This window comes from Saccoglossus kowalevskii, chromosome 13 (assembly GCF_978046115.1).
Source record: "Saccoglossus kowalevskii chromosome 13, keSacKowa6.1, whole genome shotgun sequence".
NCBI lineage: Eukaryota > Metazoa > Hemichordata > Enteropneusta > Harrimaniidae > Saccoglossus > Saccoglossus kowalevskii.
In genome coordinates, this window is record NC_140653.1 from 13,218,897 (window position 1) to 13,246,415 (window position 27,519).

At 33.1% G+C, this 27,519-nt stretch overlaps 1 protein-coding gene across 1 annotated transcript in view; it reads right to left on the reverse strand.

The window, feature by feature from the left end:
* Positions 1-220: 220 nt before the first annotated feature.
* The window catches only part of LOC102809248 (regulator of G protein signaling 9-binding protein-like), a 67,252-nt gene continuing 39,953 nt past the window's right edge, over positions 221-27,519 (reverse strand). The window contains exons 4-6 of the mRNA XM_006814000.3: positions 15,811-15,946; positions 7,870-8,020; positions 221-400 (exon numbers count right to left, since the gene is read on the reverse strand). Of these exons, the coding sequence (XP_006814063.2) occupies positions 281-400; positions 7,870-8,020; positions 15,811-15,946 (407 nt within the window). The 3' untranslated portion in view covers positions 221-280. The remainder of the gene's footprint in view (positions 401-7,869; positions 8,021-15,810; positions 15,947-27,519) is intronic.

The window sequence follows — 27,519 nt, forward strand, 5'->3', positions numbered from 1 at the left end:
TGTGCAACTGCATGCAGCTGTTTAATATTGTTGGTAATGAACTTTGATTTCATTCTACGCAACTGTACATTGGTAGAAATCAGATAACTCTTGTACAAGTCATTAAATGTGTAAATATCACAGCTGTAACCATCGTCATGGCTAGCTTATAGTCTATTTGCACTAGCGAACATACTTTTTATATTGCAATCTAGCTTGTAAGCAACAGTTGTACGTTTTCCCTGGCTTTCGATCTCGGTATTACTATGGTGATTCCATCAAGGCAATTGTGGTGTTGATTTCAAGGATTCAAAGTTGTAAGGCACACTGCCAATACAATTGCAAATACGATCAATGAAGAAAGCGTCACTGTCACTAAGCACACACATTTCCGCCGTCGTCTTCGATCAAATGAGCTCAACTGTAAAAAAAAAAACCCATAAGAGTGAAATCATTAATTATGTACAAAAGATTTTTTCACCCTTTGCAATTCAACATTACAAAATATATGTCTCAAAAGGAAAGACTTACAGATCATATTTTCTCAACTTTTATGATGCAGTTTTATTTCATTGTATTTGCAAATCGTGAGTGAAAATAATTTGGTCATTGAATACAAAAAAGTGAGCAGCCTGTCGGCTGAGATAGCTCCGCTGTTAGTTATGCACATTTCAATTAAAGAACAGAAGATATCATTAGAAAATGAACAATATGCATAGTATCAATGCAATGGGACTTGCTGTTTTCAACAAGAATTCAAAAATATCATTTTTGACCATAAATGATTGTGGTTTTTAACAAGAAGAAACTATCACTTTTTTCCAAAAATGACAAAAATATTCATCAAAATTAGAGAATTGAAGATATCATCATGAAATGAACAAATCTGAGAGAGATCCACATGTAGTACCTATATATGTAATATCAAAGCAATTGGACTTGTGGTTTTTAACAAGAAGTCGAAAATATCACTTTTTACCAAAAATGACAAAAATATATTCACCAAAATTAGAGAATTGAAGATACGACCATGAAATGAACAAATCTGAGAGAGGTCTACCCAAGGTACATATACATCAAGTATCAAAGCATTCAGGCTTGTAGTTTTCAAGAAGAAGTCGAAAAAGTAAAACATTGACACAGACGATGGACACCGGACGACGACGGACAATCACTCATATGATGAGCTCTGCTCGACAAAGTCGACAGTGGAGCTAAAAATGGGTAAATTAACCATGAAAAGGTCTATTTTGGGGCAATTTACCATGATTTACAATTTAGTAATATGCATTGAAACAATTGCACTGTATTAGTTGTAGTGCATAGGTGTACACAAATGATAGAGGTATATCTACGTTCAAAATAAGTAATATTTTAGTGATTCAGTATACAATATTTTTAATAGGTGTGCATGCACTTTTATTCGAAATGCGCTTCATGATCATCACACAGTAAAACCATAGATTACAAATTGCAATTAGGGTAGTAGTCTATTGGTTAACATTTCTATTCAATTCCTCTCATTATTGAAAATTAGCTTTATTTGATTTTTTTCCCAGTTTTTGTTTGAAAAAGATTTTAAACTGATGATGAATAATTGTAAAACAATTTTAAAATCGAAAATGAATAACTTAATTTAAAAAGCCAAGTTTGTACATGTTGCTATGAAATCTCATTCTGTAGAGCAGAAAATGATAAAAGTATTAAGTAACTTATATACTAGATATTAATCAGAGAGTGCTGCAACATGTTCATTAATTGTCTTTGGTTTTACCTGCATGGCGACCTTTCTAAAATATTCACAGAATGACCACAGAGGTCAGATATGAAACTAAAAAATTAAAAATTTGAGGGATAACAATGATATATGATTATGAATAGGTTTTAATTGGATACCAGGAGAGCGATTATTAAGGCTCTGGAACAATAAAAATGTCATGGTTTATATAATCTATACACACGTAAGCATAATTTATTTAGATTTTTCAGCAAAACTCAAATTTTAGGTGTTTTTTGGTCTAAAATGTATTACTATGATAATGATTATGCACCACTCGACCTTCACCAATGATGATACAGACATGGTAAAAAATTAAAAAGAATCTGTAACATTCACTGAATCACTTATCAAGATGGTGGATGATCCTCACAACCAATCAGTCGGCAGTAAAATAACAAACAAACAAACAGTTAAATGGCACATCTGTCATCCTGGAATGGCAGTATTTCATGGTTTCGTGATCCAATCTAATGTAGTAACTGATGCAGAATCGATCATTACAATCACTCATCCTTAAAAACGAATGATGATTAGTTGATGGAGCATGTTATATGATACAAGTTACCATGGCAACAGGCATCGTGATCATATACATGTGTATATTAATTTTCTTCAGTTTTATGTTCTGTGAATAATTTGATTTCATTCCTACTTCATTTTCAAACTGTCACATTATCTAAAATGTTGATTTCAATACACAGTGTTCATGCTTAGAATTCACAACCCTCGCACAATACCAACACCTAATCCATCATCATTATAAATTATAACGACCATTAGTGTGTAGAATGTTAATTACTGGCCAATTATGATTTAAGAGTTAAGAGCAGCATTTCTAAATGAGGCTGGTGGAGTACAAATTAAGTAATCGCTTTAACATGTACACATGTGACACACAGCACTGGAGAACCAAATGACGCGGTAGACACATTTGTTAATTTTTATTTTTTCGTTCATTGTATCTTTACGAGTCCTAAATATTGAGAATGGTCTCTTGTTACTGAATACAACATTGCAAATACAATCAAATTGGATCCAATTAATAATACTCAATCTGATAATTAAAAGTGATGCTAGTCTCGCAATGCTTTAATGTGGACATCTAATAATTACTGTCTGAATACGGGTGTCTGAAAACATATGGTTTGCTTTGTCATCAGAGTGACAAATGTTGGACTTGCGCAAATGAGGACACAAACACCCACATTTGTGTTGTTAAATTCCTTCTTTTCAGGTATAATAATGGTAATTCACTCTCTGAGACAATAACGTACGTTAATGAAATCCAGCTACAAACTAACGATTGAGGGACAGGGATCTAAACTAAAAGCTTTTACTGAATATGCTCTCATTCTAATTCATATACTCAATTTTTTGTGAAAGTTGTGACATTTAAAAATATAATATTTATACCACACAATTACATTAACATGTTTAAATAATATTATTCACAAAATATCTGTTAAAATCACCCTTTCCCTCGACCCCTTCTAATATGTCCAAATGTATAAATACTTATTCACTTCCTGCAATCACCAGAAGAGGCCGTTAAATACCTGGATGGTCGCAAGGACCTTTCTTGTACAAGTATTTTTTTTTTCAATTTAAGATAAATCTAATTATTTCTGTCAGAGTCGATTTGGTTTAATGCTTTTTTTCAGGTTATCTAAATGGGCTGTTAAATTAAGCATGCAGAAAACGGCTAGATTCCCACATTCACAGTGGCAAGGATGAGGATATGCAACCATTAAGCCATGCAATTAACTTAAGTACCTTTAGAGTCAAACCTGTATTGCAAAATGGCGGCTAGTTTGTGTAACCAAGGTGATGACTATACACACTAGACACCTTCTTTTGGGAGTTTCACATTCAAATAAATATGACAGTTAAAAATATGCTCTCCAGTAAAACTAAAATGTGAGTACCTTGTTACTGATTACAGATCACCATTAATAAAAACATAGTTGAACTCTGGTGACCTTGCCCTATGTTATATAATATTATTTCCTTTATCATAGTTTGTTTCAATATAAATATGCATTGTCATAATTAATTTTCAATGGGGTTGAACCAACAGTGGGGAATCAGTCTACCGAATGTCCTAAATAAATGTAAATATCTTACAAAAATATTGGTGCCTAATTTGTTTAATTATTTTAAGGGACATAATTTCCAGCTTTATTCAAAGTAATTCAGATATTTTAGAATAAAAACAAATGCCTCATCGCAGAAAAAAAGTGCCGCTTTTAGACGTGAATAGATTCATAAAACATGCAAGATAACAGAAAATCTTAGCTGGCTTTTGCCCAAGTATTTTGTACAGGTGTCTGTCAAAAATTAATGATTCACTGAGACAAATATGAAATGCCTTATTATATTCCTTGTGTGTGACTACTGTATTATATGAAAAGTGAAAAAAAAAAACCCTCATTGAATAGCTATTATGTTGCAAGCTCTGCTTTGTATGCAAATTAACTTAAATAGTTACCGTATTACCCCGGGCACGCGCCCAGGGGCCTGAACGTACAAAATCGGGAAAAATTGGGGGTGGGTGCTTACCCGAGGACCACCCCAAAAAAGATTTTAAAAAGTTGTTTTTGTGATCGTATGATAAGGTCAAATAAAGGAATGCTTTCGTACACTTTGTACACGTACTTATTTCTTGATTTATGCAAGGTTTCAATAAACGTGAGCACTCGGTCAAGATCTGTGGGAACACTAAGACACAGGGTCGAATTTCAAGAATAAAACTTGTTTTATGTCAGCGAATGAAGTTGTATTACTCACTGAAATTGACTACAAACTATGGTAAATATTGTAATCAATGCACGGTTACATTTTTAGTAACCGTGATCAGTGCAAGTCGAAACGGCCGGGAAAAACTACCGCTTGTAATCCAAGAAGGCGATGACCAAATTAGCATAATTTTGTTCACGCACGTATTGATACATCGTATCGTAATTACTGAAGAATAGCAGACAGGGTTATGAAACAAAAAAAAACTTTTATTACTGATGTGAAATGTTTACAAACTATTGTGAATACATAAACATATCCAAATGGCGATACATAAAAAACAGACTGAAAATAAACTCTGGTCGATCTCATTAACATGATTTATTCACGCACCCACACACAAGACAAAATTATGATGCAACAAGTTCCCATCGTCGGCATGCCTCATTATGGTTATCGTAATGGACTTTAATTCGGCAAAATGTGTTTTTCTTCAACGACAGAAAAATAATCCACATGACCGTAATGCCATAGCTGTGATGAGGGATGGAAAGAAAGTAGCAATGTCTCAAAAGTGCTAGCTCCCGTTCACAGTCAGCTGGCATCGGTGTCGCTGGGTGTATATGATAGAGGGAAGTTGTGCAACCAAATTTGCCGAGTTCGCAGTTTTTCGCCGATAAAAAAATAACTAAGGCAAAAACTCACGGTTTTTCAGCATTTTTGTAATAAATACATTATCCTCTATCAATAATCCGCCCCAAATAGAAACATTTCCACTAATTCTTGTGTTTTTTCGACGTTTTTCGAAAAACCTGCGATTAGGCTGTGAAAGTAGAACATTCCGGAGGGGGTGAAACGGAAGAGCCAAACTTAACACGTAAAAATAGAACGCGTATTTTGACCTCTACGTGGCCAACCATTGGCTGGATACGGATACGTTTTTGGTCGTTGCCAAAGAGCCCCGTGTCTTCCAATGAGTTTTTACGTAAAAACACAAACAAAACGGCCCTTTTCAGGGCCACCACACACTCCAACAAGCAGCCTGTCGGCTGAGATAGCTCCGCTGTTAGCAATGCACATTTCAATTAAAGAACTGAAGATATCATTAGAAAATGAACAATATGTATAGTATCAAAGCAAAGGACCTTGCTGTTTTCAACAAGAATTCAAAAATATCACTTTTCACCAAAAATTACAAAAATAATCATCAAAATTAAGTAATTGAAGATATCACCACGAAATTAACAAGGTCCACATGTAGTACATATATAAGTAATATAAAAGCAATCAGACTTGCGGTTTTTAACAAGAAGTCGAAAATCTCACTTTTTACCAAAAATGACAAAAATATTCACCAAAATTAAAGATATCATTACAAAATGAACAAATCTGAGAGAGGTCCACATGTAGTACCTATGTATGTAATATAAAAGCAATTGGACTTGCGGTTTTCAACAAGAAGTTGAAAATATCACTTTTTACCAAAAATGACAAAAATATTCACCAAAATTAGAGAATTAAAGATATCAATACAAAATGAACAAATCTGAGACAGGTCCACTTGTAGTACATATGTATGTAATATCAAAGCAATTGGACTTGCGGTTCGTAACAAGAAGTTGAAAATATCACTTTTTACCAAAAATGACAAAAATATTTACCAAAATTAGAGAATTGAAGATATCTTTACAAAATGAACAAATCTGAGAGAGTTCCACATGTAGTACCTATATATGTAATATCAAAGCAATTGGACTTGCGGTTTTTAACAAGAAGTCGGAAATATCACTTTTTACTAAAAATGACAAAAATATTCACCAAAATTAGAGAATTAAAGATATCATTACAAAATGAACAAATCTGAGAGAGGTCTACCCAAGGTACATATACACCAAGTATCAAAGCATTCAGGCTTGTAGTTTTCAAGAAGAAGTCAAAAAAGTAAAACATTGACACGGACGACGGACGTCGGAGGACGACGCCGGACAATCACTCATATGATAAGCTTCGCTCGACAAAGTCGACAGCGGAGCTAAAAAGAGAACTACCATAACGAACACACTATTTAAATAAATCAAACGCGTTCGTTTTTGACAAATACAACTTTATTGTTGACCTAATTGTTGGCTAAAAATCACCCTGGGTGTTTAACCGAGGATGTCCCCAACATGTAACTTTTGTGAAAACAGGGGGGTGGGCGCTTGCCCAGGGAGGGGCGTGTGCCCGGGGTAATACGGTAGTTGGTGTCCAGTGGAGAGAGAAGTCAACAGTACTGTTGCCTCCTGAGAATCTGCATCTTCAAACACTGCAATCTTTGTTTTTGAAGTGCGTTTTTAAATTAGTATTATAAAAACTCTATAATTCTGTTCTAATAGCTGAAACATGCAAATTCTTGTGAATTTTCATTTCTCGAATGAACTGTTTGTCAAATACAGAATACATATATTTTAGTACAATTTTCTTTTCAAAATGTGGATGCAATGTTTAGCTTCAGATCTTGATCAAAGTTTGGCACCCAGTGCATAGGAATGCTTATATTGATTTTCTGACATGAAGAGTAAAGATTTTATTGGTAGGTTTGCAAATGTTTATCAGACTGTGCAAAAAATCTCTCCATGAGTTGGTTTTGAAACCCAGTATAGTATTCCCATGGGATTTGGGAGATACATTACCATGAATATTATTAGCTTCATTGAACATGTACAACAATGCATATTACCACTGAGATCAGTGACCTTTGATGCAAATCACCAGTGATCAGTCAAGTAGAAACAGTCAAAATATTTTATCAGATTTTCTCAATTTTTGCATGATATTTTCATACAGGACATCTGTTGTCAAACTCAGGGAAGACTTTATACTGGTGAATAAGGTGACCAAGTTTGATGAAGTTTGGAATAGAATTAGTAAAGTTATTGTGCACACAATAACAATTGACAACCACGACAACGACAACGACAACGCCAGACAAAAATCATTCCCTTAATATACCTTCCCTTCATCTTTGATGGTACAGGCAAAATAAAAACTAGGGAGGAGGGTCAACAGTTAAATATCATTTCATCTTGAAGCTTTGAAACATTTAATGCTTACAAACTTGAAGCCTTTATGGTTTGACTGACTGAATGAGGTGACCTTTATAGTCGTGAGTAGTGTGTGACCTTTGTGGTCTCAATAGTGTGACCTGTGCGGTCGCGAGTAATGTGTAACTTTTGCGGTTGCGAGTAGTGTGTGACCTTTACGGTCGCGAGTAGTGTGTGACCTTTGAGGATGTCATATTTGTGATCATGAATAATGATCAAAGTGTGACCTTTCATGAATACATGTGACCTTAAGGGGTCATCCATGAACAAGGCTTAATTAATGTAACTTACTGATACGTCAGCTGATGATTCCACTTCACTCATTGAAGACTGAGATTTATTTATGTCTACTTTACTATCATGAACCGCTTCAATTGTCCATGGCTTGATGTCTATACTTCGATGCATTTCTAATAACATTTCTCTCAAGTCATTTAAATCTCTGAAAGAAATTAGACATATTCAGCAATGATCAATTTTTAACTAAAGTCAACTTTCAAAAATAAATCTACATATTTTTTTTTCAAAATGACCTGTAGCAAATGGGAACCTGTGACAATCTAGGCTAAAATTAAAAAAAAGTTACATAGCTAATATAGCGCTGCTGTTTTAGATGATTTAGGAGAAAGACATTGATCTATAGCCATTTTGAAAATAACAAGAATACTGGTATTCACTAAAATGAGAAATTTACAGCTATCAACACTACATGTAAATGAATTAAAACTAGGATGTCATGATTTGAAGACAACGAGCAGTTGACAGTTTTAATATTTGTGATTAATCCAGTATTCACTTATTCAGACCATGTTTACTACATTGAATGTAAGTTGGTCAGAGACAGAACTGAAAAAAGGAGAATAGAAGATATGTTTCCAGGTTTATCGATGTTATAATTACAAAAATAAGAATGAAATTTGATACATGTTTGGAATTCAATTATATAAGTATTTATATGTACAGACTCTAATATGACAAATCACATTCACTTAATGCATGGCTTTGGGCTTGTGTCACAGTCATATATACAATAAAATTATATATATTGTGTATTAAAATTAATACATTACACAAAGTTGTTTTGTATAAAATATCAGATGTCTGGATTTATACTGGCACCACTTATTCAAATTTTGTAAGTGGATAGTGCACCCTGCAGCTGATGCACGTTAATTGCCTCGCATAGGTACAAGAATAAGATAAGGGTATAGGCAACTAACGATATCTAAGGTGTTGTACGATATACATGCGTATTCTAAATCAATGATAGATTACACTTGTAAGAAATTAAGATTCATGAAAAATTAAAATAAAAAAGAATAAAGCTGTATGATCAAATATATTTTGTTTGAATGTATCATTTGATGCACAGAGTAGTATGTGTCGTGCAACAATTGTGATATCCCGGTCAGAAACTCATAGCAAAAAGCATTGCCGAGTATTTATGTATATGCGGTTGTAGTTGAGTTTTCACCAGCTCAGGGACATGGAAATGCATGCAAAAGTGAAGTAATCAAAATTCGATGAGAAGCAAGCCGAGATGTTTGTTTGATGAACACCCACTTCTGAAATTGTCCTATCAATTTCTTTCTAGATTTAAACATATTATATAAAATTTCATAACATGCATTGCCACTGCATCCAAGCATAATATAATATATAATATTTGCTCCATGAGAAGCAAGAATAAATCAAGGCTCAAAGTTTAAACTACTTTTTTTAATTGCGTGCCTTATTTATATGTATGATTTATATATTTCCTAATTCAAAATGGTTCCCAAAATAAGGTAACAATTGCGAAGTCTGAAAGTTCTATTTATTATTTGTCTTTTATCAGATGAAACCATTCACTTGATAAAATTTGTAGTGCTTTTAAGCTTTCTACATTTTTCTAGCAGTGAAAACTGAAAACATGAAAATTAAGTAATTATTATGCTGTGCATGTGCATGTACGAAATGTATGTCATGTATACAATGTACATATTTTATGAAACTGAATATTCAATGTATAATCAATAATTATATATATATATATATATATATAGCAACTTAGTGTAGACTTAACTATTGAAATTTGATGGTGTATTGGGAAGGGGGAGGGGTCAAATGTGTGTTGTATGGACTTTAATGTAGTTATGCCAGCATACACCATGCGAGTCAATACAGTTTCTTTAGAAACATACGCCACATAATTCAAACGCATCAATTTTAATTATTTTCATATTGATTATGTTAATTACATCAGATAAATCAACATAATATAAGGGCAAGCCTATACATTATAAAAAGTGTACCCAACACAATAACTTTACATACTGATTATTAAAGTTTTGATGGTTTACCAGTACATGTAATCGTCAAAAACAACTACTGACTGACTGTAATACCATTGAAGTTTGACCAATGTTTGACAAATAACTGCATTACATATACCGAATGAATTACAGGTTTGAACGTAAAAGGTCAGAGCATATGTCAGAGATATGGCTCCAGTATGACATTCATTAAAACACAATGGCCACCAGTTGGTGATCTGACCTGAAAATGATTAGCACAATGGTTCCATAATGTCCAAGGTATTTGCCAAGAGATACTGTTCAGTAATGGCAGATTTTGATGAATTTTTAACATTCGGCCATTTTGAATCGTATCGTGAAATGATGCATGTCTGAAGTTTGAATGTGATGACTCAAAACATAAGTCCCTGTTTTCAGACATCATCAGAATGTAGACCAATAAAAACGGCCCATGTATGCCTAAAAAAATGACTGATGACATGTGACATTTGGCTGCGCAATCTATTAAATTTCATCGCACTCCAAAAACTTATAAATAGCATAGTTGTAATTTTTTTTAGTGCAATGTGGACGGAATTAGCAACATACAAATGACAGCTTAATTTTCATGGTTTTCACCGCTATAATTAGGTGCAACATTTTGAACATTTATGGGTCTTAAATGGTGGTGGTTGTCGTGCTGCACATGTCTGACATTAATTGTGTTGATAAACATTGATTTTCCCACAGTTCAATGCGCTCTTCTAATTGAAATCACAAGTATGAGGTTATAATAATTATAATAACTTTATTGCATCCTTAGAAATACAATGTTTCTATCAGTTAATAGCAATAGGATTAGTTGTGATAACAAGTTGCACTAATTACGGCCAGTGTTTCATTTTATACCTAACTAAAGCTTGGTAACGTCTCAGTTTGTACATGTTAATCTGCGCAACAGTCAAAGTCACCATCTTTGTTTATATCAGACCCATATATCTCTACTACCGTCCTTTAATTATAATTGTTGAAAAAAAAATGTTTGTAAAATTTTAAAAAGTGTTAAAAATAACAGCATATTGCATTTGTGTGATATTTTATTTGACAGATGCTGTACGTCATTCACTGACTGCAAATTGAATTTAAAATGTCACCCTAATTTATGTAATGCATTAACAGTTCATAAATCCCCTAATGCTACGTTCTTTTATACAAGCCACAAATCACCATTACGTACTGAATTGATGTAGACAAATGACATACACATAAAGACTGAGCAATGTTCTCGGGTAGAGGAATTTCAAACAAAATGTTCCCCTTTGTTTTTAATTCATTTTATGTTTATGTTCCATTTTTTGAAAGATATTTAACATGTTATCTGATATTCTTGAATTCTCGGTGTTATCTACTTATCTCCCGCTGTTTAACCAATATATCTAGACGCAAAGGTTCACTGGGGTCTTGACCTATGTAATCATAGTATTTGGAAAAAGTAGACGTGATTGCAGCAGAGAATGGAACACTAATTGAGGGCAGCAACAAGTCACATGACTCGCTCTCACTCTCAATGAGATCTCGGCGGCCATTTGAAAGTTGCAATAAAATTAATACATGGCATTTATTTTTATTTTTATTTAATATGTTCTTATGTGAATGTTATTTTGAAGTGGTAGCAATGTGTACATTATAGAAAAAAGCGGTTCTCATTGAATCAAGTGAAGGAATAACATGTATGCATGCTCACTTAGCACCAAAATATGCTCACTTGTAATCAGTTTCAATCTGTTATATGGTAATTACATCTAAATCTTATTAAAGCCCAATAACACTTCATTTAAAAAAAAAAATGTGCAAATGTGATTCCACATCACGTAGATAATATTAATGCAATTTCCTCAATGAATATATATATCAAATTTACATACAGCTCAAGAGGTCCTTTTTTATTAGCTGTATTCTTTTATAAGAAGTCACATGACCATATGAAATTTTGTAACCTTTCACAAAATAAACCTGCAGAAAATGTTTATAAAATAAATAAAATTTATTAAAATTAAGAAAATTTATATCAAGACTTGTATATAAAATGTGAAAATGCATCAATCTGATCTAAAGTAATACCGGTACTTGTTAATAGAAGAATATTCAAAGAAGGTTTGAATCTAATTAAGGATCTTCTTTCCAGCAATATAAGATATCTAATATACCGGCTGCCATGGCAACTATAAGCTGATCAAACTTCATCAGAGAATTACTCTTGTATGCTGGATAAACAATGAAATCTAAAAAAATGTTGCCATGGTGACAGACACATGTGAGTGAAACATTTTTTACCCATACCGATTTACTGCACATTGACTTTTTATTTGGTGACTACCGTATTCTAAAAATTGTAATTTTAAATGTTGGTCTTGTAACTATTTTATAAGTAAGTTTTTTATCCATTTGATTTTTTAGATTTTGAATTTATTTCTTAAGAAATGTTTCAATACAAGTGTATTCAGTTTCTGGGCTACAGATTTACATGTTACAAATGCATAACCTGAATAATTCCATCAATTTCCAGTTGAGTCCAAGAAGAATTTGATACATCAAAAAAACTGTCAACAAACAAGCCACTCTCTGATTGGTCTGACTGTCAGTTGTTAGGGCTGGGTAGCCAATCAGGTACAATCTTGTTTCACATTGATTCAAATTCCAGAAGTGATTTTAAAATTTCATTTTCATCTTCTGACTGTCCTTTACCAATCATTGAATTAAGCTTATAAGGGTGAAAGGGCACATTTTTTGAATTGCCAACATTTAGACTTTTTGAAAAATCTGTCACATGTAATTATGCCAATTAAAAATTACTATGACCTATTTAAAAGTGTTTGTTTTTATGTCTATGTTATTCTACAAGTACAGGTGTGTAACTTTTGTGGGACTACTTTATTTCATATGTCAGAATACATATTTTTGTAAAGATGTTAAACATCACCTGATCACCCAATTGTATTGATATATAATAAAAAGTAGGGCCATTGGTGTACTACAGTCATGAATGCTCTCTGGATTTTGGTATGTATATTAAAAACATAACTTTAACAGATACAGATAAAAAATATTGTCACCAAACAGATTTTCTGCAGAGAAATAAATATGGTACACATTGAAGAGCATTCAAATTTCCAGGGCAGAATATTTTCTTATCCTTTAATTAGCTGGAAATCACAATTTTACTTGTAAATAATCATAGTGACTTAATGACGTGGTGGCCATGTCTAAAGAATCTAAGGGAAACCTTCACTAGTCTGTCATTTCGTCAAATTATACAGTACTAAGAAAAGAAATACCAAAATATTTGCATATTTCAGCAGCACATTTATTACTAGATTCTAAATGCATGAAGTAAATGAGAAGCCAATAGAAATCAAAATGTCTTTTGGTACTTTCATCAATGGTATTATTCATAACCAGATTATTGAGCACCTGCTTAGGCCAAGCAGGGATCAACTCAAAGCAATGAATGAAATGAAATATAATTCACAATATCTATCGTTGTTGTAATAGGATAAGAACACGATTCACTGCTGCACGTACATCCCTGTGTATGTCTAGTTTCATATTTGAAGTGCATTTGTGATTGAAAGTACATTCACGCTTGAGATCCGAGCTACCAAACAAGCTTCATTCATTTCAACTCGTTAGTTTTCTGATGACGTTCAAGAATTCACAGAAGATTTTGCATCCTTACAAAGCTTGCGTGACAACCTGAATAGGAGTATATGTTTTACATTGACATTTTATTCAAAGAAATTATGTGAAAAGGACACATAAAAAGGCAGTGACTGTGTTCAATGGTTATATAAAAATAACTCTCTTAATCTTATTCCTTAATTGTCAGATATTTAATAAAAATATGTATCCTATTAATTCAATAACTAAACAGTGCCATCTAGTGTTGAAACTTGCCAAGTGACTAATTTCAGGTTCATGAAAAAATAAAAAATAAAATAATAATTTCAGGTTCATACACTCCCATAATAATTGATAAGCCAAAGGTCACATGCTTCTTTGAAACTATCAATCAATCAATGTTTAGTAACCAAGGTAAACATTGCAAATCAAAATTACTGGAGCATGAAGTCTGTTTTCAAAAGAATATTCTGTGACATGGAGTTACGAGCTTTATATTGATATAAAATAACAACGGCTTTTAATAGTACATTGACTTTATGAGCTCTTTGGATTACTGTATTGACCTGAAATGTACATACTATGCCGTTTAATCAACTACGTAGATAATTTAAATCTTGAAAGCTTGAAACAGACATTATACGCTAACAATAGAATATAGATTTGCTTTTTTACATATCAGGATTTACAGTTAAATTGGTTTGCCATGTATAGCCTGACAGTCTTCAAGCTTACTGGTACTCAAAGAATCATTGCAAAATATTTATCTAAAGTTAGGTCTAAAATCAGTGAATAAAAAAGGCAATACTGTAGAATACTTTATTTTCGCTTGGTATTTATTTTCGCTGAAGGGATGATTCCGTGAAAATAAAATCCAGCGAATATACTTTTTTTCCTATATTTCACATTAAACTCATCAAAAATCAGTGAAAATAAATTCTATACAAAACGCTCAAAAAGCCTTTTCAACGAAAATTAATTCCATGCAGCGAAAATAAAGTATTCCACAGTATATTATAGGAAATCATTGGTGGAATATTCTACATGGCACTGAGTGAATCTTCGTCATGTCGACAAACATAAATGGCCGCCAAAATCTCACTGAAAGTGAGAGAACCACAAGACTTGTTTTTGTTCCACATATTAGTTCCAATCTCCCCCATCATTGTTTTATTCTACCAGACGTGTTGACGAGAGAAAATGGAACACTGAGAGGACAAAACAAGTCTCTTGGTAAGTTCAATTGTGTTGAGATATGAGCAGAAAATGCATGGTGCATGAATTAACCTATTATGCAAATTAGATAATTAGTATGCACATCAAAAAAAAAGTCGCCTGTGAGCCAGTGTACCACATATGTTGAATAGACATACATGTTCTCCATTATACATGTACCGGTATATATCTCACAAAAGTAGGTGTTCCATGGATACCAAGATTGTCCAACTTCATTGCATGAAAAATGTATTTTCTGTATATTTTACAAGCATTTTGTAATTTTTCTAAGGTGGCCTGGATGCCAGCATTACCGAATCCTCAAGTCTGCTACAAAACTGAAGATAATATATTATAATAATAGAGGGGTTCAACCTAAAACTACATATTAAATCTGACTGGGAGCAAATATTGATTCCTTTCACACACAAGAATAAACTAAGCAGCCAGAAAACCCCAGAATACACTACAGTAAATATTAAACACTCTCTACAAGTTTAGCAACTAAATTTCTCAATTGTTAAATCAAAATTGAATAATTTTCACAAATAATGTACCATACATGTACAGTTAAAAATGATAATTATATCCCTTCTTGTGACGTACTGTGAAAGAAAATAAGATGCTGTAAATTTGAGTGTCATTGATTGATTGACATTTTTTTTTTCATCTTCTACAATTACACAGAGAGACACTTTACATTTGTTCTCATTTTGCAGCCATACCAAGGTGGCAATGTCAATTCATATGTATCACAAATGATTTTAACCCGATACATACACAGTAAGTAGTCTTATTTTTATCTATCAGTATCGATGCATGAACATTTCCGCACAATAAGTTACTCATCTAAAAACAAAAATGATCTGTAGAATCTATATTGAAATCTATGGAGTTATATTGTGTTTGTGAGTGCTGTTGTTTCTTTCAATGATTAATGGATTTTCTGTGGGGTGGGCATGGAATCTTTTCTGATGGAGTCTGACAGTATACTTGCTCTTATTGGTTTACAGTATAAATGAATAAAAATAAAATAAAGCATACTTGTACAATCTGAATTTACCTTTCAAGTAATTTTAATTCCTCTCTTTCTAGCACTCTTTTATCGATACTTGGCACATCTAAATGTTCAACACTCAGCGGACTAAGCTCTAAAGGCATTGGTTCCACTATACCAGTATTTATAAATACATGAGGTCCTGAAATAAGAAATAAACAATTGTTAACTTTTTGAGTGCTGAGGCAAGGGTTTGAAATTACGACCCGTCTGATCCATTTCCAAGCAGGCAGATTTTAGCTGAGAATTCAAGTTGAAGAATTTATTCATAAAAAATTAATAGTATTTGTCAGAAATTTTCCAATAGTTCAAGACAACCTTAACTACCCATTTTTAACTATATATGTTTTTTCCACCATATGTACCTAAAAAAAAATTTTGCAATATGAGAAAACTCTTTTACAATAGGAACATGTTGGCTTAAATATCAATTTTTTGTGTGAAAAGTAGTTTGGTGTTCATACTGCATAAAATGAAGCCATATGTTAAAAGTGGCCATACAACAAAGGTACAAAATTAACGAAACTATAAAAAAAGTGAGAAAAATGTTGCACCAATGTTTTAGCAGAAAAACAAAGTTCCTTAAAAGATATATGTTGATTACTTTAAGTGTACAAAGTGATAAAACTGAAGCATACGTGTACAGGTGAAACAGTGATAAACCGCTCATTGATACAATATCGTTTGTGTACTGTTGCATGGCCAAATACGTTGCAATGATTTTTTATGGTGACTTCAACCCATATCTCACATAAAGTAAATTAATGAAAGAAAAAAATATACACAATAGCAGGAATTGTGATAATATTTAGGAATATTTCAATGAATGCATGAGACAGCTTCATGCTACATGTATAATAGCGCCACCAGTGTCAAAATCGTATATATTAGCAGCTGCCAACATCAATGCTGTTGCACTTATGTTAATAACATGCAAAATCAAAATAGATATGTGTCCCATGTGATATATAGAATGCATGTAAAAAAACATTTGTTAGTTCACATGAAATGTTAACACCTACTCGGAAATGACTGTAACTCTTAATATCAATAGACAGTCACAATGGAATTTGTTGAGAAAAATTTGTCACAAGAGTTGAAAAAAAGTTGATTTACAAAACACCGCAATTTGGCAAACCTTTAATGATACATACTCATATGGCAAATACAATCAAAGAAAAAAATGATAATGGCCCTCATAGATTAGGGAGTGATATGATTAAAAATTAAAATATATTAAAAAGTTGTAATTATTAAAAGTAGATTTGAAAAGATAAAAGTATGCCATGACCTATGTGGCATGTATATATTCTATATGCCTGGGAGATAGTAATTATAGAAAACTGTTTTTAAAAAGGGAATGTGTTGTACCATCTGGTTGGCAAAGATAGCATCTTTGAACGTTCCGATTTTAATTTAAATTCTATCAGATAGACAATCTCAAAACCGTTGAAATTACAATTGTTGTATTTCTCAAGATAAATAAAGTTAATATAATTACATACAACAGCTAGTCTATTAACGAAGCAATACATTGTGTATAGTTGTCACAAACTAGTTTTTGGTTATTTACACATATTGTGATTTGCATAAAATATATTTTCTTTTTCATTGTGTTTATATAACTTGCTGTGTTTAGCTGTTTTCTAATTGAGCATCTATAAAAAAATTACACCAATTCTCTCTAGATTCTGATTAGAATTTTTCATAAGCAGAAAACTGACTCTTGATAAAATCTAGCAAGAGAAAATCATACAGGAACCCTCGATCCCTACGCACATGTGAGGCTTTGATGATGCCATTGAAATGAACATTTTTATCAGTCAGTGAAGGAGCAATAACATTACAGGGTAGGATCATCAGCTGTTCACTGCCAATACATAGCAAATTCCATTCCGAAGTTTTACAGTCTAAAATGAAACAATATGCAATTCAGCTACTTAATATGCATGGTCATGACTACAAAACTAATCTTGTCTGCATGCACACACAAGAGCTAAACTGTATCATGAACCAGCCAGAACAGAAATTACTTTGTCATCAAGAAGATGCAATATTATATAAGATAACCAAGCATTCATAGAAAGAGGACCGGTATATGTAAGTGGTGTGATACTTTATGCAATGAAGGACTTGTGCGAACTGAAAAAATTGTGAGAATTCAGTGTCACAAAAACTTCACAGACATTAATAATTGTTTAAATTACTAGCTTGCCTGTACATTTGCAACTCATTTTTAGAAACAGTACATTTCAAAACTTCATCTCAATCAAACACACACACACATTACTTGTATTGCTATATGTTCCGAGGACTTCATTGGATTAACTTTTAATATAGTTGAATTAACTTTTAATATAGTTGCGATATGAACTCGATTAAAACGCATTCCTATATAGGGTTGCGTTTTAATTGGAGTTTAATTAAACTCAATTACAATGCAATACAATGGAGAATTGCATTTTAATTAAGTTTAATTAAACAAGAGTTGAATTTCCCGTGACTGAACATAGAAATGTTTGCGAAGCTAATTAATTAGGTATTCAAATATGCTAACAAAAGTCTGAATATTTAATTTCAAAATCACCTGTTACCATGATATAAGAATGTGCTACAATATAGTTCAAATATGTAAATTAATCTTTAATACTCAGTTTTGTTACAGAAATCATGTATATTATTTATCTCGTAAATATTTGTTGCACTTGCATTTCTACATCAAGATTATTCATCACAGTTTGACCTTTTGATCTTTAACCTTTTGCTCTTTAATCTTTTGGGCACCATTTTCTATCGCCATTCACAGTTTTAAAACCTGCATAATTTCTTCATAATTAATCCAAACTTTTAATAAAAACATGCGGCCAATGAATAATTATGTACACCTGATCCAAAAGTATCCCAAAAAAATTATAGAAATTTAAATAAAATACAGGCAAAATGTTTTACCAAAATTGTTGCCCAAGAAAAAAATATGGTTAAAGAAATTAAAATGGCAGCAAACATCGTTGATTTTGCTAATACACTGTACTACATTCTGCCGCAGTGAAGTCACAGTTGCATAGCAACCACTAAACAAAGCAGCCATGATTGATCACACTGTCACTATCTTGCCAAGCTCTGAATACTGATAACAAAACAACAAAACCTGTCGTCTTTTACTTCAATTGAGACCTATACACACATGTAGGCTGAGTGCCTGTCAAACACTTGCAACCCTGATGTCTAAAATATTAGCATGTAAATATTATTAAAATTTTTAAGTTGCCGTCTATCAGTCATATATTGCATTTTACAACAAGACTTCACATTAATTCTCATTTGCATACAACAACTCCCCTGGTGATGTCACAGTTCTGCAGAATGCTTCAGGTGCTAATTTATTGTCCATTGTATTTTAAATATTCTAAAATAAACTTCCACTAATTTTTTTTTTTACAAATCTTAAACTGTATTATTATACATATGCCACCGTAACACCATAAATTACAGTGCGCCATAATTATGCAGTATTGCACTGGCTATTCTCATCCTACCATGTTAAGAAACGCAAATTCTAAATATGGAACAATTACGCACGTAAGCATCCTCTAATAATAAAAACAAACATGGCTGCCCCCATGGCTAAATCTGTTCTAAATGTTTTGGATTTCGGCTTTCCCATGATGTATTCCTGGGAGGAAAACATGTATAATAATAAGGTTATTATGGGGATAATGCAAAGTATGCACTCAGACAGTACACAATCGCATCGACTTCTGCTGCACGTCTATCAATTCTCTCCCAGTCTTCGTGCATACTTTGCAGTATCCTCGTAATAACCCTCATATTATTAGTACACTATAAACATTATGAATTCATTTATGGAGGATCGGATCCATTTCTCTACTTGGCTTTCTCATTGTGGCTTACAATGGTATATTTAGAATTTTCTCTCTGGTTTCAGACATGTAAATCAATAACGAGAAATAGAAATAGAAGAAAAAAGCATGTTGCATACATGTAATTAAATGTTTGATTCACGTTACACAGTAGGAATTGTCTGGTTACGACCACTGGGTGATTGCAGGTATCTTCATTCAGGTACTAACACAATACATTAGACTCTAAACAATTCAACCTAAACTTAAATCAATTCACCCACAGCATGAACAAAAAATGTGCAATGGAAATGATATTAAAATTGGCTTTGAAAAAATTCATTGATCGCAACCTTTACTAGAAGATGATTAAATAATTGATCTTTTCACAAATGTCCATTTCAGGGCAAAAGAAACTAAAAACATAAATGCGTAGGTGGGCATTTCACAGACATTTTACGGCTCTATTTGTTCATATGTGTACCTTACATTTAAATAATGCGACATAATGATGTTTACAAGAAGAAAGAACAAGCAGCCTGTCGGCTGAGATAGCTCCGCTGTTAGCAATGCACATGACAATTAAAGAACAGAAGATATCATTACAAAATGAACAAATCTGAGAGAGGTCCACATGTAGTACCTATATATGTAATATCAAAGCAATTGCACTTGCGGTTTTTAACAAGAAGTCGAAAATATCACTTTTTACCAAAAATGACAAAAATATTCATCAAAATTAGAGAATTGAAGATATCATCATGAAATGAAGAAACCTAAGAGAGGTCCATGCAAGGTACATATACACCAGGTATCAAAGCATTCAGGCTTATAGTTTTCAAGAAGAAGTCAAAAAAGTAAAACATTGACATGGACAACGACGGACGCTGACATACAATAACTCATATGATAAGCTCCGCGCGACAAACTCAACAGAGAAGCTAACAAAAAACACATCTTACTTAAAGAGCATACAATAAAAACAATTTTTGGAAGTTTTGTGTCGTCAAACAATGTAATATGCGTTTTGGATCTGTATTACCTGCCACATTGTTGCCAATATTAATGACTTTTGCATAATGAAGACATCTTATGATTTATAAATCATCTGATAGATAATCATATCTATAGGAGTAATGATATTTAGTCATTAAAGTAATAATTAACTGATTTATTTCTATTTTTTTAATTAATCAGCTAGTTTCATAATACATGATATCTATAAGTATGTACTCTTTTGTTCAAATGTACACTGTGAAATAATTTAAATTGAATAATTCATACTTTGCATTTCCCAACAACAATTTGGGAGACATTGCATACAAAGATTTCTTATCCTAATACATCTTACTGACTTCCGAGTTTATCAGTTTTGTTTTTAATTTTACACATACATGTACAGACATGACTGTCTTTCAAATCCTTGACTAAATTAAAAATTAACAAGTCATTGTCAATGACACGTCCCCGTTCCGTTCATATTTGAGTGACATATACATTCAAAGCAGATCATGACCGAAATGCACCTGCATATGTACAACACATTGTACTAAATCTGAACAAAATCCATGCATGCATGACTGAGATCCGGTTCTGGAATTGTGAAAATACGTGATTTTAATGCATTTTCGGCCTTAAAATGGCCATCATTCAGCTATTGCTAAGCGGATCATGAAACAAATGCACATATCTATTTGTGACATGATGCACCATGTGTGTGTGAAGTTTGAACTTGATCAATCCAGACATGTCTTGGATACGGATCCAGAACTGAATTCTTTAAGAAAATGGCCGCCAGTCGGCCATTTCGAACTTGATCCGAAAAAAAAAATGACGTGCATCAAGGTCCTATTATGTTTAATGTAAGTACCGAATTTGAACAAAATCCGTCCATGCATAACTGAGATCCGGGTTCGGAATGGTGAAAATGTGCGATTTCAATGCATTTTCGGCCTTAAAGCGGCCGCCATTTGGCTATCGTTAATGGGATCATGAAACAAATGCACATACATATTTGTGACATGATGTACCTTGTGTGTGTGAAGTTTGAACTTGATCAATCCAGACATGTCTCGGATACGGATCCAGAACTGAATTCTTTAAAACAAAATGGCCGCCAGTCGGCCATTTCGAACTTGATCTGAAAAAAAAAATGACGTGCATCAAGGTCCTATTATGTTTAATGTATGTACCAAATTTGAATGAAATCCGTCCATGCATAACTGAGATCTGGGTCCGGAATGGTGAAAATGTGCGATTTCAATGCATTTTCGGCCTTAAAGCGGCCGCCATTTGGCTATCGTTAATGGGATCATGAAACAAATGCACATACATATTTGTGACATGATGTACCTTGTGTGTGTGAAGTTTGAACTTGATCAATCCAGACATGTCTCTGATACGGATCCAGAACTGAATTCTTTAAAACAAAATGGCCGCCAGTCGGCCATTTCGAACTTGATCCGAAAAAAAAAATGACGTGCATCAAGGTCCTATTATGTTTAATGTATGTACCAAATTTGAATGAAATCCGTCAATGCGTAACTGAGATCTGGGTCCGGAATGGTGAAAATGTGCGATTTCAATGCATTTTCGGCCTTAAAGCGGCCGCCATTTGGCTATCGTTAATGGGATCATGAAACAAATGCACATACATATTTGTGACATGATGTACCTTGTGTGTGTGAAGTTTGAACTTGATCAATCCAGACATGTCTCTGATACGGATCCAGAACTGAATTCTTTAAAACAAAATGGCCGCCAGTCGGCCATTTCGAACTTGATCCGAAAAAAAAAATGACGTGCATCAAGGTCCTATTATGTTTAATGTATGTACCAAATTTGAACGAAATCCGTCCATGCATAACTGAGATCCGGGTCCGGAATCGTGAAAATGTGCCATTTTGATGCATTTTCGGCCTTAAAATGGCCGCTATTCGGCTATCGTTAATCGGATCATGAAAAAAATGCATGTGCATATGTCCCATATAATGTGTGATGTATGAGTGAAGTTTGAACATAATCGGTCCATGCATGTTCGAGATACAGGTGATCACGGACGCACGGACGCACGGACGCACGGACGGACGCACAAAGGGCAAAACATAAGTCCCCGTTTTCGGACTCCGTCCGAACGGGGACTAACAAGCCATGCATGGCACAGTCTCCATTAGTTATCGAATTTAAGATATATAGTTTTGTTTATAGTAATATAGCTGGAATATAACCATGTCAGGAATATGTTTATGATTATTGTTTAACATTAAAATGATTGACATTTGTATCTGATCGTCAAACAAGTACTTGTTCATATTGAGAGATATTGCTCTGGAACAGCATTAATTAAAAACAAAATCAGCCATTTTGAATACAAGTATATATATATAACATGATACATAATGAATATATAAAATTTGAACATATTCAGTCAAAGCATGTCAGAGATAAGGCTAAAATCCATTCATTAAAACAAAATGGCCGTCAGTCAGCTGTTTTAAATTCAATCTGAAAAATAAAATGCCGTGCATCAGGAACCCGTAATGTCTAACGTATGTACCAAGTTTGAACGAAATCCATCCATAAATGCCAGAACTGCTTGATATTTGATGAGTTTTTTAGCACCATTTGGCCATTTTGAATAGGGTCGTCAAACCAATGTATCTATATATCTATGACATGACGATGTATAATGAATATTTAAAATTTGAACAAAATCAGTCAAAGCTAGTCAAAGATATGGCACGAGAATCAAATTCATCAAAACAAAATGACCACCAGTCGGCCATTTTAAATCTTATCTGAAAAACAAAATTATTTCCATCAAGGTCCCATAATGTCTAATGTATATACCAAGTTTGAACAAAATCCATGTATAAACAGCCAAGAAATACTTGATTTTGATGATTTGTTAGCCAAAAATGGTCGCCATTCGGCCATCTTGAATCAGATCGTAAAACAAATTGATGTTTATATGTATAATATTATGTATGCGTAAAGTTTGATTTGGTATTTGACTCCCTAAACAGTTTGAAATGATCCTGGTTGCATTTAACTCCCTAGACTGGTTGAAATTATCCCATTAGCACATTTTACTAGAATCAAAACTCTGCATGAATGCTCCCAGTTTTCATTTGGTGCTAATTACAAGTACATGTACTAACTTTAATAACCACTTTTTACCATATAAGCAAAATTTGATGTTCTAAAAAAAAAGCTCATTGTCAACAACACATTAACTGACAAAAACAATCATCATGTAGTTTTTTAACAGTTTATAATATCTAGTTTCATCATTTCTATCAGATCATATGAATCTGGAAGCCTGATAATGTTTTTATCTTGGGTAGCTTGAGTTTGCAATCACCATTTCGGAATGTTCAGTCGTATACTATTAATCATGAATTTTGATCCAGGAGATGATTTCTGCTGTAATTGTCTCAGAATAAAATATGATATATTTTGGTAATTAGGCTTGGAAACTGGCCCCTGGATGCTGGGTGTAGCATATACTACATGTAATTAAGTACAGTATTATAGTTAAGTGGCCATCTTGAAACATTTTACAGTCTTGAGTTTGATCATTTTTTTTTTTGAACCCCAAAATCAAACAAACAAACCTGTATAATTGTTTTGTATATTTTTTGATATTTTGGGCAATTTTGAGTAAAACCTGCAACCATTATTATGGTTATTTGGTCAAAAATTCACAAAGAAATTTTAGAAAATAGTTAACTATGCATGCTAAAAATGTGAAGGCTCATGGGTAGATACGACACGCATGTTATTATAACTTGTTGATTGACAGACACAATAATTCTAATCTGGTCCCTCCTATGTCCATGTTGACTTTCACATGTTGTAGGCATCAATGTTCTATTATCATATAATTTGTATTTATTATTGATACTGAACTACATTATTTACTTTTGAGTAATTAGTATGCTGTAAACAAACTGAAAATCATGTACTTTTCAGAATTTAAAGTGATCACAAATATTAATAATTTTAAGAGATAAAAACAATTGTTCGTAAGATTAATCAAAGTTAAACTGCGAAGTGTCCATGTAGATAAAAATAGTCAAAAGTGCATTTTTTGCTTATTTGGAATTAACAAAATGAATTGTCATGGCATTTTAATTTTTTGTTTGTCATTTATTTTTCACTGATCAAACCATAATGATCTCTAAAGTATTATGAGTGTATAATTGTAGGGGTGAATTTGTAAAGATCAATGTTTATGTGTATGTGTATGTGTAAAGATGGATTTCAAAATATGAAACACAGCTACATGTAGATAAGGTAACACTGAATGCATGTGCCTTGATATTTGTTAACAAACTTTTCCCACATTTTGTGACTTACCTTAATCTCAAACTGTAGAGAATGTATCAATCAGGCACATGTACACTGTCTGTTAACCAACAAAAAGCCACTAGATTTATTTGTTATCATTCAAAGTACTATCTTGCTTTGGAGCACCATGACCTTGATCAAAATGAATCTGATCCTTTTTTAGATTATTCATGAACTTGTCTTGCATTTGACTCAACTGTAGGATAATGCTGGATTAGTTAATATTCAGTTATCAGAACATCTGTCAGGCTGTATAACTATGCCATTCTATTGTTTTAAATCATTACGTAATTTGTATTTATGTATAATTTAGTTTTTGGACCTGCAATTATAACCAGGTGAATCACTTTCCTAAAACTGCATTGATATACTAGTGAGTTTTATTTTGTCTTTCAAAGCCTACAGGTACAAAGTGTTCTAATTAGTGTTATGAGCCCTACAGTACATGTATCTGCCCTGAGGAAGTCTCATTATAATATCCCAATAATGTTTTACCAACCTATTATAATGTTTATTTTATAGATACCGGTAATATCTGATTCTCAATGTCCTAAATATAGTATAAAGAGAAGTAATCAGATACGCCCAGCTAACACCTGTTTTAAATTTTTGACTAGTACTTCCAATAGAGAATTAAAGCGGGAGGGTTGTCACCTGCACACGTGCGGGAATTGAGTCCCAAGCGACGATAACAACACACGCTGAAAACGCAAAGGCTCATGGGCAGACGCTTGTAAACAATGACACGCTATGGCCATCTGACGCATGCGCAGATGACGACTCCCCCGCTTTAATAATCAGCCAGAATGTGCCTATACACTATAAAGTTATGGACTGAGCTGTAATTTCTTTTTGTGAGTTTTGAACCAAATGGAAATACTTTCCTATTGGCGACAGGTCTTGACCAATATTTTGGAAAAAAAATATATGGAAAAAAATTATCCAGGTTATGATGTTTTACAGGACTGTGTGTGTTTAAGTCACCTGCTTTAGTACTCAAAACAAGTTTTCAGAAATTAAATAGGGAGCAACTCGCTGCCCCAATATCTTTGAGACTACAATGTAGCTGTGAACCCCAATGACAATTATCTTATCCATAGAAGTGGCTGTTACCATATGAATCTTTTATGTAAAAGTTAAATTTGGATTTGCCACCAAGATGTTTCGTTTTGAGATTACAGCATACATGTATGCATGTGTGACATGTTTCAGTGATAGTTACATGTATATGAAATTCATAGTGAATTTATTTTTATCTGAAGGAGGTGGAACGCAATATAGTTTTCTATTTTGTGGGATTTGAAAGTTACACAAATCTTCAGCTACTTGTATCTAGGTCGATCTGAACCACATTTTTTACCGAAATGTTCACAGCTTGAGAATCGTAGAAAAAGAATGAGGAAATTATAGTTTATTTCGTATCAATCCACACTTTGAGAATCTTGAGTGATTAAAATGAATGATTGAACTCCGTAGCTTAAAACACTCAAATATACATGCTAGGGTACGTATTTTATTCAAGCCATTTTGGTTTTATTGATGGCCCTTTTCACAATATATAATGAAACCACCCAACTCTGAACTACGTACTCCATGCTAGCAGGCAGGTTGACTTTACAGAGAAAATACAACAACAGGAAATTAGGAAGATGCCGTGAAATAATACTAAAAGAATGAAACGTAATTGGGGAAAGTCTCTTGATGTCTCCAAGGCAAGACAAAATAAGTAATGCAATATCTCATTCACGAATCATGGGATTGCTTTTTGACATTTTAAAAGCTTTTCCTTTTCTCTGGAAATTGGCACACAATTAGGTTGGATCCACTTGGCATTAAAGTTAAATTTCCCAATACTTGAAGAACAAAGCTAATTTTTTTTCCAGATACTGATGTTTTTTCGGTGACACTGAGTAATTTATAAAGCTAGCTAGTAATTAACCCAAGAACATTCATGTTAAATTGTTATTATTGATGCGCTAGATTCCAAGTCTGATTCACTTACTAGTACATGTATTATTGATACCTTCACCCACAACAGTCTTAAATATATATGATCGTAAATTTTGAGCAGGGACCAAGATTTACGATGAAGGAGGAGGGATATTATCTGGTGAGAAAATGGAAGAGCTGCAAAAAAAGAGTGTGTGATTCTGGGGGGGGGGTGTTTTTCGGGTGGAGGGAGGGAGGTCATAATTTTCTTTTTTAAACATGTGACCATTCTTTACATTTTTTTTTCCTTCACAGGGAATAAATAATATCACATCAAAACCAACGGACCAATGGATGGAAAATCACAGCAGAGTTAACTCGTTACATTGAAAAATATTTGCTTCATTTGCAGGATCTACAGCATATACAAACACAGGAACGCTCAACAAAGAGAATTGAAAAGACTGCTAAAGAATATAGTGAATATAACTGGCTAGTCCTGGTGTCCGAGTTAGACAAATACCCTGTTCACCATAAACTTCATAAACATGGGAAGAAAACTAATAAGACGAAG